Source organism: Somniosus microcephalus, chromosome 2 (assembly GCF_052327205.1).
Source record: "Somniosus microcephalus isolate GS21.2 chromosome 2, FLI_Smic_1.0, whole genome shotgun sequence".
NCBI classification, from domain to species: Eukaryota; Metazoa; Chordata; class Chondrichthyes; order Squaliformes; family Somniosidae; genus Somniosus; species Somniosus microcephalus.
In genome coordinates, this window is record NC_140988.1 from 333,118,923 (window position 1) to 333,136,314 (window position 17,392).

General features: G+C 45.0%; 1 protein-coding gene across 2 annotated transcripts in view; it reads left to right on the forward strand.

The window, feature by feature from the left end:
- The window catches only part of smad7 (SMAD family member 7), a 38,662-nt gene extending 24,836 nt beyond the window's left edge, over nt 1-13,826 (forward strand). For both annotated transcript variants that reach the window (XM_085975091.1, XM_085975088.1), the window contains exon 4: nt 12,942-13,826. In XM_085975091.1, the coding sequence (XP_085831217.1) occupies nt 12,942-13,480 (539 nt within the window). In that variant the 3' untranslated portion in view covers nt 13,481-13,826. The remainder of the gene's footprint in view (nt 1-12,941) is intronic.
- Nucleotides 13,827-17,392: the final 3,566 nt, after the last annotated feature.

Genomic DNA, 17,392 nt, shown 5'->3' on the forward strand with positions numbered 1-17,392 from the left:
CGCAGAAGCCCTCTTTAGGCGGTAACTGGGCGCAAAGCTGGCAGCGCCTTACTGAATTTCTAGGCCCTAGTCGCTACGTCACACTTCAGAGCGTGAAAACGATTTCAAAAAATGGGCGGGCAAGAAATGCGGTCATTACTAACTGGTTTCTTCTGACCTGGCACTGGAAATGTGCAAGCATCTGCCAATTTGTAGACCAACGTCATCAACAGTAAACCTCTGATTGACCTGAGCATTTACAGTAATCAGCCTTTCTGGCCTTAAAGAGATAGCACATCTTAAAAACAGCCCCACCTTAGCAACAATATTATCTTGGGCGTTAACATGGTAAAATGCTCCTTTCCTTATAGAACAGAATATCATCTGACTTGCCATGAGCAATGGCACAGGATCTCCACTAGTTTATAGGTGGAAGTCCAGCTAAGTATCCGCCATTTCCGCCACCTCCAAAGTGATCCCACCACCAAACGCATTTTCCCCTCCCCTCCCCTTTCAGCATTCCGTAGGGACCGCTCCCTCCGAGACACCCTAGTCAACTCCTCTATCACCCCCAGCACCCTTTCCCCTTCGCCCGGCACCTTCCCGTGCAAGCGCAGGAGATGCAACACCTGCCCTTATACCTCCCCCACTTCCCACTGTCCAAGGCCCCAAACGCCCCTTCCAGGTGAAACAGCGATTTACTTGTACTTCTTGCAATCTAGTATACTGTATTCGCTGCTCACGATGTGGTCTCCTCTACATTGGGGAGACCAAACGCAGATTGGGTGCCCGTTTTGCGGAACACCTCCGTTCAGTCCGTAAGGATGACCCCCGAGCTTCCGGTCGCCTGTCACTTTAATTCACCGCCCCATTCCCACTCAGACCTCACTGTACTCGGGCTCTTGTATTGTTCCACGGAAGCTCAGCGTAAGCTCGAGGAACAGCACCTCATCTTCCGATTAGGCACTTTGCAGCCTTCCGGACTCAATATCGAGTTCAACAATTTCAGATCATAACCTCGGCCCCCATTACATTTTTACTTATTTTTTATCCACACCTTTGTTTTGGCCCTTCCCCCCCCCCTTTTTTTCTCTCCCACATGGCAGCTGTCTCCCATTCTGCCAGCACATTTCACACCTAATCTAGAGCTGTCTTTTGTCTCCACTAGTCCTATCACCATCTCGTCTCGTTTTGAATACCTCTTAATGTCTCTTCACTTCTCTTTTGTTCTCTCCCAGCCTGGCCTTTCAATCTATTTCATTTCCTGTGCTTTTCCAGTCTTGACAAAGGGTTTGACCCGAAACGTTGACTCTATTTTCTCTCCACGGATGTTGCCTGGCCTGCTGAGTTTTTCCAGCATTTTCTGTTGTTATTTCGGATTTCCAGCATCTGCAGTATTTTGCTATCGTATGTAAAGAGGACGTTTTCTTTGGAAAATATAGGACAGAAATTATCGACAACTTTATCTATACCAGCAGATTAGGACAAGTTGACTGATACGGAACGATGATGAGAGGTAGTGTGAGGTAGTGAGTTCTTGCCTGGAGTGCTTCATGAAGTTTGGGCATGTTAATTATCAATAATTTATTCATTTCAGACGTTGCGGCCAGCAAGTTGCTTTGAATCATTGTTTTCATTAGTCACCGAGAAGCTGAATTTGAAAATGGCAACAGGCACCGGGGACCCCGGGAGAGTGAATGAGGGTGAATTATCAAAACTGGCCAGGATCTAGGCAACTTGTAGCTCGTTGAATAAAAAAACTATTAGTTTAAAGAAGGAAGTATCAATCCTGCAAGGACAATCACTGGCGTGTCAGCTACAATTCATGAATGGTGGGATGTGGCGGGCAAGTGACAGATGCAAGATGGTGGCATGCAGGGAGTTGAAAAACATTTCCATAACAGTGTCTTTGAAAGCTTCTCAAATAATTATTAATTAGATCGCTGCATTATTGAAATAGCCCAGAAACACTCTGGCCGGGAATTCCCTTGGCGTTGCCCTCGCTCTGTCACCGTATCATCGCCGGAAGTGCGGCGGGAACCCTCCTCTCTCCTCGCTGCTTCCCCAAGGGTTACTTTCTGCTGTTGGATTTTACTGGCCCTTCCCAAGCCCTGGCGCTGGACAAGGGCGCCACCCTCAAGTTACACTGACCTAACCCAGGCCAAGCGGTGGCCAATTTTGGTGTCTCAAGCCATTAACATTGCTTCGGGGGTGGTGGGGGGTGGGGGGGAGGAATGGAATGCAGCTGCAGGCCAGAGATACCAGCACTTGCATACCTGACCCCGTGCCTCTGGTCTTCTGCCTGCTGCTCTCCAGCACCCCAACACCCAAGAATTCCTAATTAAAAAAAAAAATCTTTTGTCTTTGGTTTGCAGCCAGACAGCTTCAGACCCTCTGATCTGAACATGGTCCTGGTTAACCCCCCCCCCCCCAGTGCCAGCTTTGTGTCTGGACACTCCTAGACTCCATAAACAGGAAATTGAGGTAGGACGACCAGGAACATCTCTGTCCTGCCCCTGCCCACTTTATTTGCATGAACGTGCTGGGCCTGCTCATGTGCTCTACCCCTGAGGGAAAGCCTTGGGAATCTTGGGCGAAGTGTAAAGGCCGCGAAGTCCTGGCCAAATCGATCTCCGTACACTTTTTTCCATGACCTTTGTGCTTGGGAAATGTGGGGGGGGGGGAAGAGTTATGATAATTGGTCCCCATATTTTTTAAGGTGTGTGACACCATAAGAAGAGTAGAGAGATCCCTTTGCATTACTGGATGCAGAAAGGATTTTGGCTCTCTGAACTGTATCGCTACTTTTGGCGATCTCCAGGAAAAGAACAGAAGGGAAGGTTGACGTCACGGCCATACTTGACTCCACATGCACTCATGCCTGGCTGTCACGCTGCTTGAAACCAGCTTAAATATCCGTCAGATCTTGTGAAAGAGTTTCAGTAATTATTTCAAATTTCTTGTAGCCTTGTGATTTGAAATGGGAAAAATCCCAGTAATGGGCCTGTGTTGAGATTTGATCTTGAAAGGCCCAGTGAAGATTTTACAGGGTTGGTTGTGATGTCCGGGCCCGGTGATAATTTTAAGGGCCCCATGACCTTGTGACTTAACAATGGTGATTTCTTCAAAGGTGTGGTAGTAATGCAGTTCCAAAGAGTAAGGCCCATCACATATCAGTGGGCTAAAGTGTTGCTGTGGGGAGAACCCTGAGTTTCCTCCAGGGCTTGCAATTTGTGTTAGTAAACGTGGGAAACCTTATCAATTTTACCCATCTGAAGACTGCAGCAGTGTTTCCGCGCACCGACCTTCAACTTCTGCTTGGGGTTGTTAAAATATTGCAATCATTACAAGCTCACTCTCAGCTTCTTGAACTTTATATCAATAGAGGTCCTCCTGACCCAGGGCTACAGCCCTTCCCTTTTCTGAATTCATTTACCAGACGCTTTAATTAAAATGCTTTTCCTGGCGGGTTTTGACTTTTGTTGTTTGTCGTAGTCAGTTTAGGCAGGCTCCTCGTACACAGTTTAAATCTCTTAAGAACTATTGAGTACTGTTCATACACACAAGCGCTACCAAGTTACATAATACTCGCCTCTATTCCTCGTTTGCACTCTCTCTCTCTTTTCAGGTTTCTTTGCCATTTCCTCAATTAGATTACATTGACATACTAACATCCTACAAGGCTGATGCTGTTCCGGTTTCAGACGAGCCAAAACACTCAGCCTGAGTCACGCATTGTGTTCCTCTAGTCTGCTGCTGGTTAAAGTTCTGGCGGGTGGGGCGCTGTTATTAATGTCATAGTTTACTTTGAGCTAATAGCTGGGAAACAGCTGGCATTTTATCAAGAAGGCTGAACATGGTCTCAGTGGGTGGGGGGGGTGGTTTGAAGATAATTTTTCTTTGCTCTGCATAGACTCCCAAGGTTGTCTACAGCAGGTTTAGTCATATCACGAAATCTGTCTTGGTAACAGAAAAAATGATGGTATCCCAGCATCCCCTGCAGGTATTTCAGACAGCGCTCGATTCTGAAACCACATTGCAAAGGCGTGGGAAACCATTAAAGGAATGGCAGCTGAAGACTTCGGTTAGAAGGCGGCGCGCAGTTAGGAACTTGTTGTGTGAGATGAAAGATGGATAAGCTCAACCAGTTGACTTCAGATTTCAGTCAATCGAACAAACACATGCAAGCATGAGATATCTTGTGAGACTTGAATGGTCGTGTTTTTGAAGTGTGGGAAGGAGGTGTGTATCTGGGGCATTTTCAGGCCTGGTTTGGCTTTGAAAGCTCCACCATGACAGTAATGCCATACTGGCCATGGGGTGGTGGAGGAGGTTTGAGCGATAAAATGAATAGCAGAGGAAGTGATTGGTGGTGTATTGATGCCATTGTGCTGCTAACCATGTCGCTGGTCCCTCTCTGTGTATAGAGCTTCTTATAGAGGAAGAGAGGATCAAAATCATTCATGCCCCTTTTGTTGGGTTTCATCCTGTCCCAACAATGGAACCAAATCCATTTTTCCTAGACACTATTCAACCCAGGAATCTGAAACAATCAAGGGGGGAGGTATTCAGTGCCATAGTTTGATATTGATATTTTCAATTAAAGGGTTTCGGTTAATGGTCACACACTTTGTACAGGATTTGATCAGATCAATCCCAATTGGTGGAATGCTGGGTTCAATACTCAATTGGAGAAGTTGGATGCAATTGCAGAAACCCTCTAAAGCTTGTCCTGACACGTGACATAGCATCAGCCAATGATTCTCTTCAGTGTTAGGGACAAGATTGAATTTTGCCCTGAGGTGCATTAGTGGTTTTGTGCAGAGTTCTCAGATGGTATTTGAGCCCTGGGGACGGCAGTTTTTAAAACTCAGTAAAAGGATCTGAAAAGGCGTGAATGGGCAGAGGGACACTTTGAGTAGTGGCCCAACGGCTACTTTTACACAGATTGACCTCACTTGCTCACCTCCTCACCATATACTTCTCTCCAGGAACGCACCCCATTGCCCTTTGAACAGTTGCACTGCCTGATTTACTGGTAACTTATTCCATAATTTTGAACATGAAAGTTCTGCTTGACTGCCCTTCTATACTACCAAAAACAAATGAACTCCTTCATCTCATTGCTGCTTGTGCGACCTTGCTGTGTGCAGAATTCCTGCTGCATTTGTCTACCTAACAACGCAGACTGCGCTCAAAGAAAACAATTTGACGTGAAGCATTTTGAGATGTTCCGAGTGACATGATAAGGTGTCGGATAAATGCAAGTTCTCTCTTTCATAGTTCTGAACTTTAAAATTTTTAACTCGTGTCCCCGGTACTTGCTAGAGTGGGGGGAAAAATGCGATGAACCCGTCAGCTGAATAATCTTGAAAACATAAGGTCACCTCGAAGTGTGGAACAAGTTCTGACTGAACTTCCTGTTTAGTCCCAAATTTCTAATTTTAATAAATTACGTCCCCTAGCTTTTGAACCTTTGGAGAGTCATAGAAATAATGATCGAATAGCAATAAGAGAGGCTCCAGCTAGACTGTAAGGGGGAATAAAACACACAGACTGTGCTTTCGTCCTTCACACTGACCTGCCGAGCCTCCATTTCACCCGGTACAGTACAGACAGTTGTCTGTTCTTATTTCACGACCTGCTATTTAGGCCAGAATAGTTTGGAGAGTGTGTATAGTGTGGGGGTGGGGTGAGGGGGGTGGGTGGTTTTGGGGGCGTGACAACGACTAATTTACTTGCAAATTAAAACCGCCCGGATAGAAACACTTTTTTAAGATGTGGGAGATGCACCCAGAAAATACTGGCAGCGAGTGATTTATCACAAACTGCAACCTCACTGTGTGCCTATGTGGTGCGTCAGGGAAGAAAAGCCGTGTGATCAGGAATAGAAATGATTTGATTATAAAGCCAGACAGAAGTAATCATTAACTTCTTCAGGCTGCTCCCTGTCTCCAGTCTGCCGGGTGGTGTTGTTTTTCCCCTTCAGATGCCACGGGAACACAATCTGCAGGTTGTTAAGTTGTAAAGTTGGCGGATGGTTGGAGGGATTGAAGGGGCAGGGAATGGGGGAGGGGAAAGCACGCGTGTGGGGGGTGGGGGCCGCGGGGGGGGGGGGTGGCCAGAGAGGAGAAAAACAAAGTTACAGAATTTCTTGTCAGACACAGGATTTACAACCAGAGAAGTTTTCAGTAAAGTGTTATGGTGGGTGTGCAATATTTTTGTACTATGTCCACTTCAACTATGAAAAACAGCACAAGTACAGAGCGTGTCCTTCCGATTTTGGGTTGTGTTTGTAGAAAGCATTTTATGCCCCACTTATATTGTAGCACTGACACCAGGAAAAGTGCCTTTGATGGAATTGTCCATCCACCTGTACAGGCTACAAGTGCCATTTCCATATAGCTGGCCTGTGGGACCTCCTGGGGCTATCGGTGAAAGTCCATTGACTTTTTGAAGTGTAGTCGCTGTTGTAATGTAGGAAACGCAGCAGCCAATTTGTGCACAGCAAGCTCCCACAAACAGCAACGAGATAATGACCAGATAATCTGATTTTAGCAATATTAGTTGAGGGATAAATGTTGGCCAGAACACCGGGGATAACTCCCCTGCTCTTCTTCGAAATAGCGCCGTGGGATCTTTAATGACCACCTGAGAGGGCAGACGGGGCCTCGGTTTAACGTCTCATCCGAAAAGCTGCGCCGGTCCGTCTAGGCCTGTCACTGTTAAGGGGAGGGCACTGGTAGGTGCAATCTGAGGTGAATATTTTAAAAGTATTACACACAAAGGTTTATTGTAAAACATGAACAATGGAGAGGCCTAGTGATAACACCGATAGTGAAGTTTATAAAACACTTAAGTGTACATTACGTAGACCACCAAGGGGCCGCCTGATGCCCAGTAAGTTGGCCAAGCACACCATCTTGGAAGGGACAAAAGGCTTGCCACCAAGTACAGTAGCTCCTGATACATGTTCCCATATAAGGAATCGTCCTGTCTGGAAGAGGCCTTGAACTGGTTACAGCGCGGACGCTAATATAGTAGTTCAGTCAAAACTAACAAGCGCTAAAATGATCGCATGTTCAAAATTGAAATGATTACCAGTCTTTTCCCTTTCAGCGTGACTTCTCTTTGCTCTGTTTCAATTACCTCATCCCCTTTTACGGAACCGAGTAAAATTTGGCTGTCGACGGTGTTTAAAAAAAAAAATCATACTTGGTTATTTATTTTTTCATTGCCCCTCCCCCTTAATATTTTACATGCTTGAGGGTTATCAATGGGTTCAGTCATAAAGAGTTGGCAGGAAGGCTTTCCCCATCTCCATGCTTGAATATGATTTTTTTTTAAAACATTTTTAATAGGGAAAAAAGGTATTAAAAATGTTTTTCTCATACGACCGCGTCAAACTGGGTGATGAATTCGCAACCCTCCTGTGTAAAGGATTCATTGCTGTACGGTAGAAAACCCAATTGTGCTTTTCCCATTGGATTCTTTTCTATGAAGGCATCCCCTCCCTACCCCAACAAAAACACCTCCTTGAATCATTTGTGTGTGCACATTTATAACCAGATGAAGATTTATACAAGGCCTTATCACAAACTCAAAGTGCTTTGCACACATTGGAGTGCAGCGACTGTTGCGATGTAGGCAAAATAAAAATAAGAACGTTTAAAATAAAAGGTAATTTAAAAAACAACCTAATTTGCCTTTCCCATAAACCTGTCACGGGAGCGGCAGTGGTCCACCCGGCCAGCCCATCCAACCACCTTTCCATTCTGTTGGCAACCGAGAGCTCTTTTTACTTTTAATCCCAACCTCCCGCCCTTTCTCAGTTGGCGATAGCTGGAGGCATTAACCCATTTCAAATAAATAGGTTATTGCCTGCGTTAACATAGAGGAGGAGATAGGAGTTTTATACGATCACACTGAGCGTTCAGTTGCTAATATCGGCAACAGCAATTTCTAGGTTCATATGCTTAGTAGGAATATATCTCTGTTAATCCCTTAGTTCTCAAGAACAATGGAACACCTTGCCAAAGAGGCTGAAGGTATTTGTCTGAGAGCCTTTTATGTAACAGGTACTGGGTTAATACCATGATGATAGTACTGACAGCTGCAGACAAATGCTTACCTTGTAGCACTGAACACAGGAGTCTGTGATAAAGGAAATATGTTTAAAATATTTACACCTCATTTTACCTCATCACCCGGTTACTCCCTTCCCCACTTGCCGCTGACTCTTGCTGAGACGCTAGCAGCCACCCGGTACATTGCTCCAAGGCGGCTTTCCTCAACTGTGCGCTTTTAAACATCAGTAGGCCATTCGACCATTGACGGCAGCGCTGCCCTATCCTGCCTTCACACGACATCCACACACACATATGCTGGACAGTGATCAGGAGCAGGGCCTGGCTGAGAAGCCTGTGAGCACTTTATTATTTTTTTTTACTAAGTATTTACAGCACAGAAACCTGCCATTCATGGCCCAACAGGGCCATGCCGGTGTTTATGCTCCACACGACCCTCCTCCCACCTTACTTCCCATCAACATATCCTTCTATTCCTTTCTCCCTAGTGTGTTTTTCTAGCTTCCCCTTAAATGCATCTATGCAATTCGTCTCAACTACTCCTTGTGGTAGCGAGTTCCACATTCTAACCACTTTCTGGGTAAAGAAGTTTCTCCTGAATTCCCTATTGGATTTATTAGTGACTATCTTATATTTATGGCCCCTAGTTCTGTTTCTCCCCTGCAAGTGGAAACATCTTTTCTACGTCTACCTTAATTTCTGTAGAGACTGTTGAGCAGTGGTCCTCAAACCTCTCCGCAAACACTGGTACATTCGCAAACACCTCCGATCCCCTCACACCCCTGAGCACCCGCCAGTTCCAATCTCCGAAAGACAGTCAGCCATTCACAAGATAGTACATTGCGCAATCAAAAAAAAAGACAAAATGTTGAGCGCCAACACAAAATTAATCTAAAACGGCTGCTTGACATTGAACAAAATCGTTAATAAGGAGTGTGTGGTGTAAAGTGAGAGGCTGCAAAGGCCCGATTGCTGCATCTAGCCTGCCTGCCTTTTTGTTCCAAAAGTCTCGCTGTCGGTTTCTTTCAGATAAGTAGCCAGGCATAATTGTCATCTTTGGCACAATAATTTTAAAGTGCGCAAAGTGTATTTGAGTGAACGTTATGGATGGCCTCTTCACTAAATTTATACCTAAATCTTTAATTGCATAAAATAATTATCTATATGTACTGTATAATATAAAAAATGGGACAAGAAGACTCCTAAGACAATTACACTCTGTCTGGAAATAAATTGTCTTAAACTGTAAGTCCCCCGCCCTCCCCTTAAGGGTTTAACTTACTTGAGTGAAGTGCGTGCAGCAGTTGCCTGCGGACAGAGTTGCACTCTGTAATTTGCATGGCTGATGAGGAGCTTACGCCTATGGATAAAGAATGTCAGCAGGAAGCAGTAATCAGCTGTCTGCCTCATTCACTGGAGACAGGCTCTCGCAGACAAAAGGAGCAGTGCTTGCTTTCTTTGCCTTGTTTTATTGTTCAGGCCCCAGCTACTGCAATGAATGGGAGGGCTCCAGCAGCCAGCTAAGCAGAAGCGCCTTTGTGTGGCCTGTCTCTCCTTTTATTGACAGTGCATTTGCAAACCTGCGAGCAACCCCCCGCTTCATACACAACGTGTCCTATTGAAGTGGGCCAGAGTCAAGAGAAATATAGCTGTCTTTTCAGATTTTATGCCTACTATTATCTAGCCTTTTGGCGTTGCAAAGCAATCTACAAGTGTTCTCTCCTTGCATCCCCCACGATTTCTATTTTGGGAGGCAATGTGCTGGGCCCAGTTTTACCCAGTGGAACAGGACCCAGAATGGTACGTTTAGAAGTACTGTATCTTGTGCTCCACTCCGGGAGTCCATCTGCCAGCCAATATCACGGTGGCCCAGAACCGGTGAGCTGCAGCGGTATGCCCACCAGTGGCGTGGTAGGCACTATCGGCCGGCTGGCATGCTCCAGCGGCCAGCAGCCCCAATACGTACAATCTACCCCACGGAGTCTTTAGTGATAACTCCCCCACATATACACACATTCATTCACCTAACTCACCAGCATGCACACATAGATATTTCCACCCTGCTCCCGAAGCTGCTGACTTACACTGAGCTACGGTCCCAAAAGCTGCCATGTGTGTGAGTCTAGACAGGGTTAGGAGGCTGTGCTACCTTGGCAGCAATCCGCCCTTTAAGCTGCGCGGCCACGCTCGCTCGGTATTTTGAATGGGCCGCGCGCACCACAAAAAAAAGGGAACATTGCTCGGCAAGGCACCAAAACTGAGCCAATCCTATCCGTACCTTCCAGTGGGGGGGGGGGGGGGGGGGTTGGGCGCAAACACCTCCGATCCTCTCACACCCCTGAGCACCCGCCAGTTCCAATCTCCGAAAGACAGTCAGCCATTCACAAGATAGTACATTGCGCAATCAAAAAAAAGACAGAAAATGTTGAACGCCAACACAGTATCACTGGACAGAGATCACGGGCAGGAATGCTTGCCTTGATTTTTTTCCCTCTCCCTTACAGATGAGGAGATGCTGAGGCCAATCAAAGCAGGCCCTGTGCCACACTGGCTAGGATTAAATAGCCCAGGATCTAACCTGGGTCTGTATGACGTCTCCCTGAAAATTGCTGGGCGGTTTGCAGGGTTGGGAAGATGAAAAGGGAACCTGCCCGGCCGATCTGGGATTTTTTTCCGCTAGACGGGCGGTTACAGTCAGGTCTCAGGAGTGGAATAAAGTTCCTGGTGTTTGTTAAGATTATTTTTGTCCTTGTTTTTCTTTTCCCTCTTGTTTCATTTTAGAGATGAATGTATTCTGTTTTATCCGCTGAGGGGCAACGTCGAGAACTGCGGAGGGGGGGGGGGAGGGGAAAGAGCCCCATTGAACAACATGTTCCTATTTGATTTTGGTGCGTGTTTTATGGAGCGTTTTTGAAGGGGAATTTAGAAGTAATTTGACACAATCCTTTCTTCTTTTTTTCCCTTTTCCTGCTTCTTGCTCGCTGCCAGGATTTCAGTTGGATGTAGTCGAGCTGGAGAGGGTTACGAGGGGCACTGTAAGACGGGGGGGGGGGGGGGGCAGAATGAAGGGAGTGGTGGTGCTGGGGGAGGGGTGACAGGGTACACTTAAAGGGGCAGGGCAACACTTCCTCATTGTAGCGTCAGGAAAAGTGAACGAGCCAACCTCATTGCTTGCTGCCTAGCTCCTGCTGCTGGGACAGAGCCAGACGCACGACGTGTCAAGCACACAGAGACATCATTTAGAGACAGTGCTATGGGCTGTTGGATTCACCAAAGAGACAGAAAAAAAAAACTTGAGTCACAACTGTAATAAACCAGACGTTCATAAAACATTTATGTTTGTGTGTATGCACTGTTTTTGACGTTAATAATTCAGACTGCATTTCGGTTAGTTAAAGGGGTGTTATTTCCTCAGCAGTGGTGAGCTTTCTGGCAAGCTCAGTCTCCCCAAACAGCCTGCTGCGGAGGTTCAAAATTAAAAAAAAATATTCCAGGCTGGTTTGGTACAACAAAACCAGGGGTGCCCGGCCTCTTCCAGTTTAAAATCACCGTATGCAACTATCTAACAGGCCCTCATTCGCTCCCCAGTGTTTGGAAAGGTGCTTGTACAGGCCGGCTCCAGAGCAAACCTGCTTTGCTGGACCTGGATGGGGGGAGTTAAAGCCTGCCAGTAGCCAAGAAAACATGGCCCAATTCTGTTTATGTTGCTGTTTGTGTGGTGCTGCTTCAAGAGGGGCCCACAGAAACCACATCGTTTGATGGTGTGTGCACGGTCTCCGGAGGAAGTTTTATCACTTTGTTTACACCCTGCGTTTTGCAGCTGCCAGCAATGTAAAAGAGATATAAACTTCAGATGTGAGAAACTAGTTGTCCTTAAGACATTGACTTTAGGAACCCAAAAAATTGGAATGGCCGAGTGGGAGGGAGCATAACTTTGGATCTTTGGCATCGTACACTTCTGGTTTCTGTGTGTGTGTTTCTTGTTTTTCCATGTGTTTCAGTGTGTCTCCGTGTTGCGGCCTGTGTGTCTCTGTTGCTGTCTGTATTTATGTGTGTGTCTCTGTTGCTGTCTATTTCTGTGTCTGTGTTTCCGTGTTTTTTCCCTCACTACGAGTACACACTGGTACAGATTAGTACATTCATATATCAGCGATGACACTAACCTAACCACATCTATTAAAAGCAAACACTACTGGATTGACAAGGCCATTGGTTAATAGGAAGACATTTTCACTGTGCAGATTTAGACAACACAAAATATAGAGTAAATATTTGCTGTTTGAGCCTCACCCATGTAAACCAAGGCCAGGTTACATATCGATGTTTTCTGTATGTGTGTATGTGCTTATCTGTTTGTGCGTGCATATGTATATCTGTGTCTGTGTTTAATCAGAACTGCCAGTCAAGTTGAAAGGCCCTGCCAAGCCAAGTATAAAATAATTTAATTTCAGATTTCCAGTATTTTTCTTTTTGCCTCTGCATTCATATCTGCTGTTGCTAACATTCCAATAGAGCGTAACAATGGTTGTGTACATTTTTTGTAATGTACGTCCACTTGAACTATGGAAGAATACCCAGCAGTATGTAGAGATGCGTAGTACAGTTAGAGATTCTCAGTATTGTTCCAAACGGAGCCTGTGCATTGAGCATTTAGGTGTGTGTAACACTTGGGTAAAGCACTAATGGTTATAGGTCTGTCACTGGTGGTGGGAACAATTTGAAGTATATTGGTTTAAGTGTTATTCCCGCCCCCCTCACCCCGATGGTGTGTTTATCAATGTACTGGGTGATAATCCTGAAAATAAACCGCAAATCCTTCTGTCTTTTCACTATTTTGGTTGCTAGGCTAAAGGTTTCTTTTTCTTCTCCTCACAGATTCCCGAATAAGTCAGGAGCTGGGAAGTCGGTCGCACTGGTGCGTTGTTGCATACTGGGAGGAGCGGACACGAGTGGGGCGCCTGTACACTGTCCAAGAACCCTCCCTCGATATCTTCTACGATCTACCTCACGGGAACGGATTCTGCCTGGGACAGTTAAACTCGGACAACAAGAGCCAGCTGGTGACCAAAGTCCGGAGCAAAATCGGCTACGGCATCCAGCTGAGCCAAGAGCCGGATGGGGTGTGGGTCTACAACCGCAGCAACTACCCGATCTTCATCAAGTCGGTCACACTGGACAATCCGGACTCCAGGACGTTACTGGTTCACAAAGTGTTCCCGGGCTATTCCATCAAGGCTTTTGACTACGAGAAGTCTTACACCTTGCAGAGACCCAACGACCACGATTTCACGCACGAGCCATGGTCTGGATTCAGCGTCCAAATTAGTTTTGTAAAAGGCTGGGGCCAATGCTACACGAGACAGTTCATAACCAGCTGCCCTTGCTGGCTGGAAGTGTTCCTCAATAACCGATAGAGTGGTGTTATTAAAGGACTCGGATTCAGCAGAGACGCTTTCGATGAAAAGTAATGAGATTTAATAAAAGAAAAAGTGTATTTTATGTTATATATAAATATATTATATTACTTGTAAATATGAAGACGTTTTATAGCATTATTTATGTATTGTGCAATGTGTAAACCAGACAAATAAAGATGCACTTTGCTTAATATAAATGCAAATAAGATGAAAAAAACGCCAAAATTTAAATAACACAAAATTGGTGTTCTTATGGGTGCTGAAACCAAGAAGAATGTGTTTTTTTAAATAGAGGAGTTTATGTTCAAGTGGAAAAATAAAATTGTACACCTGATTTAAAAAATGCTTTCAGTATCTTTTTACGGTGAAGCAATGTGAGCGGAAAATTTCCTCTGAGTTCTTTGTCCGTGAGTTTACGATTTAATTATTCAGAGCGCAGAGGAAATTTCCCCCTCTTGTGTCAAGTAACTTATTTGTGTCTGCCCATTCTGCTAGCCTTTCTATGTCCTGTTGCAGTCGATTGGTATCATCCTCACGGTTTGCCACACCCCCAAGTTTGGTGTCATCGGCAAATTTAGAAATTCTACTTTGTATTCCAATATCCAGGTAATTTGTATATATCAAAAAAAGCAGTGGCCCCAGCACTGACCCTTGGGGAACACCACTCTCTACCATCCTCCAGTCTGAAAAATAGCCATTTACCACAACTTGCTGTTTTCTGTCCTTAGGCCAATTCCTTATCCAAGCTGCCACTGACCCACCTATTCCATGAGCCTCAATTTTGTTAACCAGCCTTCTATGTGGTACTTTGTCAAACGCCTTCCTAAAATCCTTGCAGACAACATCCATTGCATTCCCTTCATCAATCCCCCCTGTTACTTCATCAAAAAATTCAATTAGATTAGTCAAACACGATCTGCCTTTTACAAATCCGTGTTGGCTCTCCTTAATTAGCTTAAACTTCTCCAAATGCCCGTTAATTTTTCCTTGATTATTGTTTCTAACACTTTACCCACCACTGATGTTAAACTGACCGGCCTGTAGTTACTAGGATTGTCCTTACACCCTTTCTTGAACAATGGTGTCACATTTGCCACTTTCCAATCCTCAGGCACCTCCCCCACATCTAGGGAAGATTGGAAAATTATGGCAAGCCCTTCTGCTATCTCCTCCCCCAATTCCCTTAGAAACCTGGGATGCAAGCCATCTGGACCAGGCAACTTATCCACTCTAACCATACCCAGTCTTTCTAGTACATCCTCTCTTATCAATTTTCACCCCTTTCATTGCTTCTACCTTTTCCACTTCTACCGATATTTTGTCAGCATCCACCTCCTTAGTAAACGCCGATACAAAGTACTCATTGAGTATTCTAGCTTTGCGCTGCGCCTCTAAGCATATATCACCTTCTTTGTCCCTAATAGGCCCCACCCAAAAGGAAAAGTGATCCAACCATGGCTAACAAAAGAAATTAAAAGCTAATATTAAGTCAAAGGAGGAGGCTTATAAAGTTGCCAGAAAAAGCGGTCAGCCTGAGGATTGGGATCTTTTTAGAAATCAGGAAAGGGGGATCAAGAAAAAGAAAGGGAAAATGGAATATGAGCATAAACTAGCAAAAAATATAAAAACAGATTGTAAAAGTATGTGAAAAGGAAAAGACTGGCAAAGGTAAAAGTAGGTCTTTTACAGTCAGACGGGAGAATTTATAATGGGGAATGAGGAAATGGCAGAGAAATTAAATAAATACTTTGTTTCTGTCTTCATGGAGGAAGACAAAAAAAAGTCCCAGAAATACGAGAAAATCAAGGGTGTGGCGAGAATGAGGAACTTAAAGAAATTATTATTAGTAAAAAAAACAGTACTTGCAAAATTAATGGCACTAAAAGCCGATAAATCCCAAGGACCGGATGACTTACTTCCTGGGGTTTTGAAAGAGGCTGCCATTGAGATAGTGGATGCATTGGTTGTCATCTTCCAAAATTCTATAGATTCTGGAACGGTTCCTGCAGATTGGAGGATAGCAAATGTAACCCCGCTATTTAAGAAAGGAGGGAGAGAGAAAATGGGGAACCACAGACCTGTTAGCCTATCAGTAGTTGGGAAAATGCTGGAATGTATTATAAAGGATGCAATAACTGGGCACTTAGAAACTAATAGTAAGATTGGGCAGAGCCAACATGGATTTATGAAAGGGAAATCCTGTTTGACAAACCTATTGGAGTTCTTTGAGGATGTAACTAGTGGAGTAGACAAAGGGGAACCAGTAGATGCGTATTTGGATTTTCAAAAGGCCTTCGATAAGGTCCCACACAAGAGGTTGGTGAACAAAATTAGGGCACATGGAATTGGGGTTAATATACTAGCATGGATTGAGAATTGATTAACAGACAGAAAACAAAGAGTAGGGCTAAACGGGTCTTTTTCAGGATGGCAGGCTGTGACTTGTGGAGTACCTCAAGGATCGGTGCTTGGGTCCCAGCTATTCACAATCTATATTAATGATTTGGATGAGGGGGCTAATTTCCATTTCCAAATTTGCTGATGATACAAAGCTAGGTGGCAGTGTCAGTTGTGAAGAGGCTTCAAGGGGATCTCGACAGGCTCAGCGAGTGTGAAGTTATCCACTTCGGTAGAAAAAACAGAAAGGCAGAGTATTTCCTAAATGGTGAAAGATTGGGAAATGCAGATGCTCAAAGAGACCTGGGTGTCCTTGTACATGAGTCACTGAAAGTGAATGTGCAGGTACAGCAAGCCATTAGGAAGGCAAATGGTACGCTGGCCTTTATTACAAGAGGATTTGAGTACAGGAGTAAAGAAGTCTTACTCCAATTATATAGGGCCTTGGTGAGACCACACCTGGAGTACTGCGTACAATTTTGGTCTCCTTACCTAAGGAAGGATATACTTGCCATAGAGGGAGTGCAACGAAGGTTCAGGAGATTGATTCCTGGGATGGTGGGACTGTCGTACGAGAAGAGATTGAATAAACTAGGCCTGTATTCTCTTGAATTCAGAAGAATGAGAGGTTATCTCATTGAAGCATACAAAATTATTATAGGGCTTGATAGGGTGGATGCTGGGAGAATGTTTCCCTTGGCTGGGGAGTCTAGAACCAGGGGTCACAGCCTCAGAATAAAGGGTAGGCCATTCAGGACTGAGATGAAAATAAATTTCTTCACACAGAGGGCGGTGAATCTTTGGAATTCTCTACCCCAGAGGGCTGTGGAGGCTCAGTCATTGGGTATATTCAAAACAGAAGTCGATAGATTTCTGACTAGTAAAGGCATCAAGGGATATGCATGTTACAATGTCCCACTGAGCTAAAGCGAGGTGTTCAAATAGGATTTCAAAGTTTAAAGAGAAAAGATAACCTCTAGGACTGAACGGAGAATTGAATTAGTCTGATTATAAAACAGCTAGATGTCTAGCTAAGGTCCCAGACTCAAACCAGTGTCAGTTAAGTTGGCTGACCTACACTGGGATGAAGATTGACGTACTGCAATTAGCCTTAACCTAATGAGTTAGAGAGGGACTAACCGGCCCCAATCCTGATCACTATGCAACGACCCCTGTTGGAATTGTACCTAGTGTGGCTAGTGGTCGAGGACAGGATGGGGCTTGATTGTGATGCCCCTGTTGTTGAAAAGCCTGTTGGCACTCACTCTCTAGGCTCACCAATGAATACATCCCCCTTGCATAATGTAGCAGAGGGTGACCACCTCCTGTGGTACTGAACACCAGCAAGGATTCAAATGTATTCAGGAGAGGAAATTGGCAGTGGGGGGGGTGGGAAACACTGGATGGAATTCTCTTGATGTAATCTGGAAATCTCAGCCCAAGCAGGTAATTTAATAGCCATCCCATAGCATGGCTGGAAGCAGCCTGCATAGCAAACCCTGGGGGCCCTGT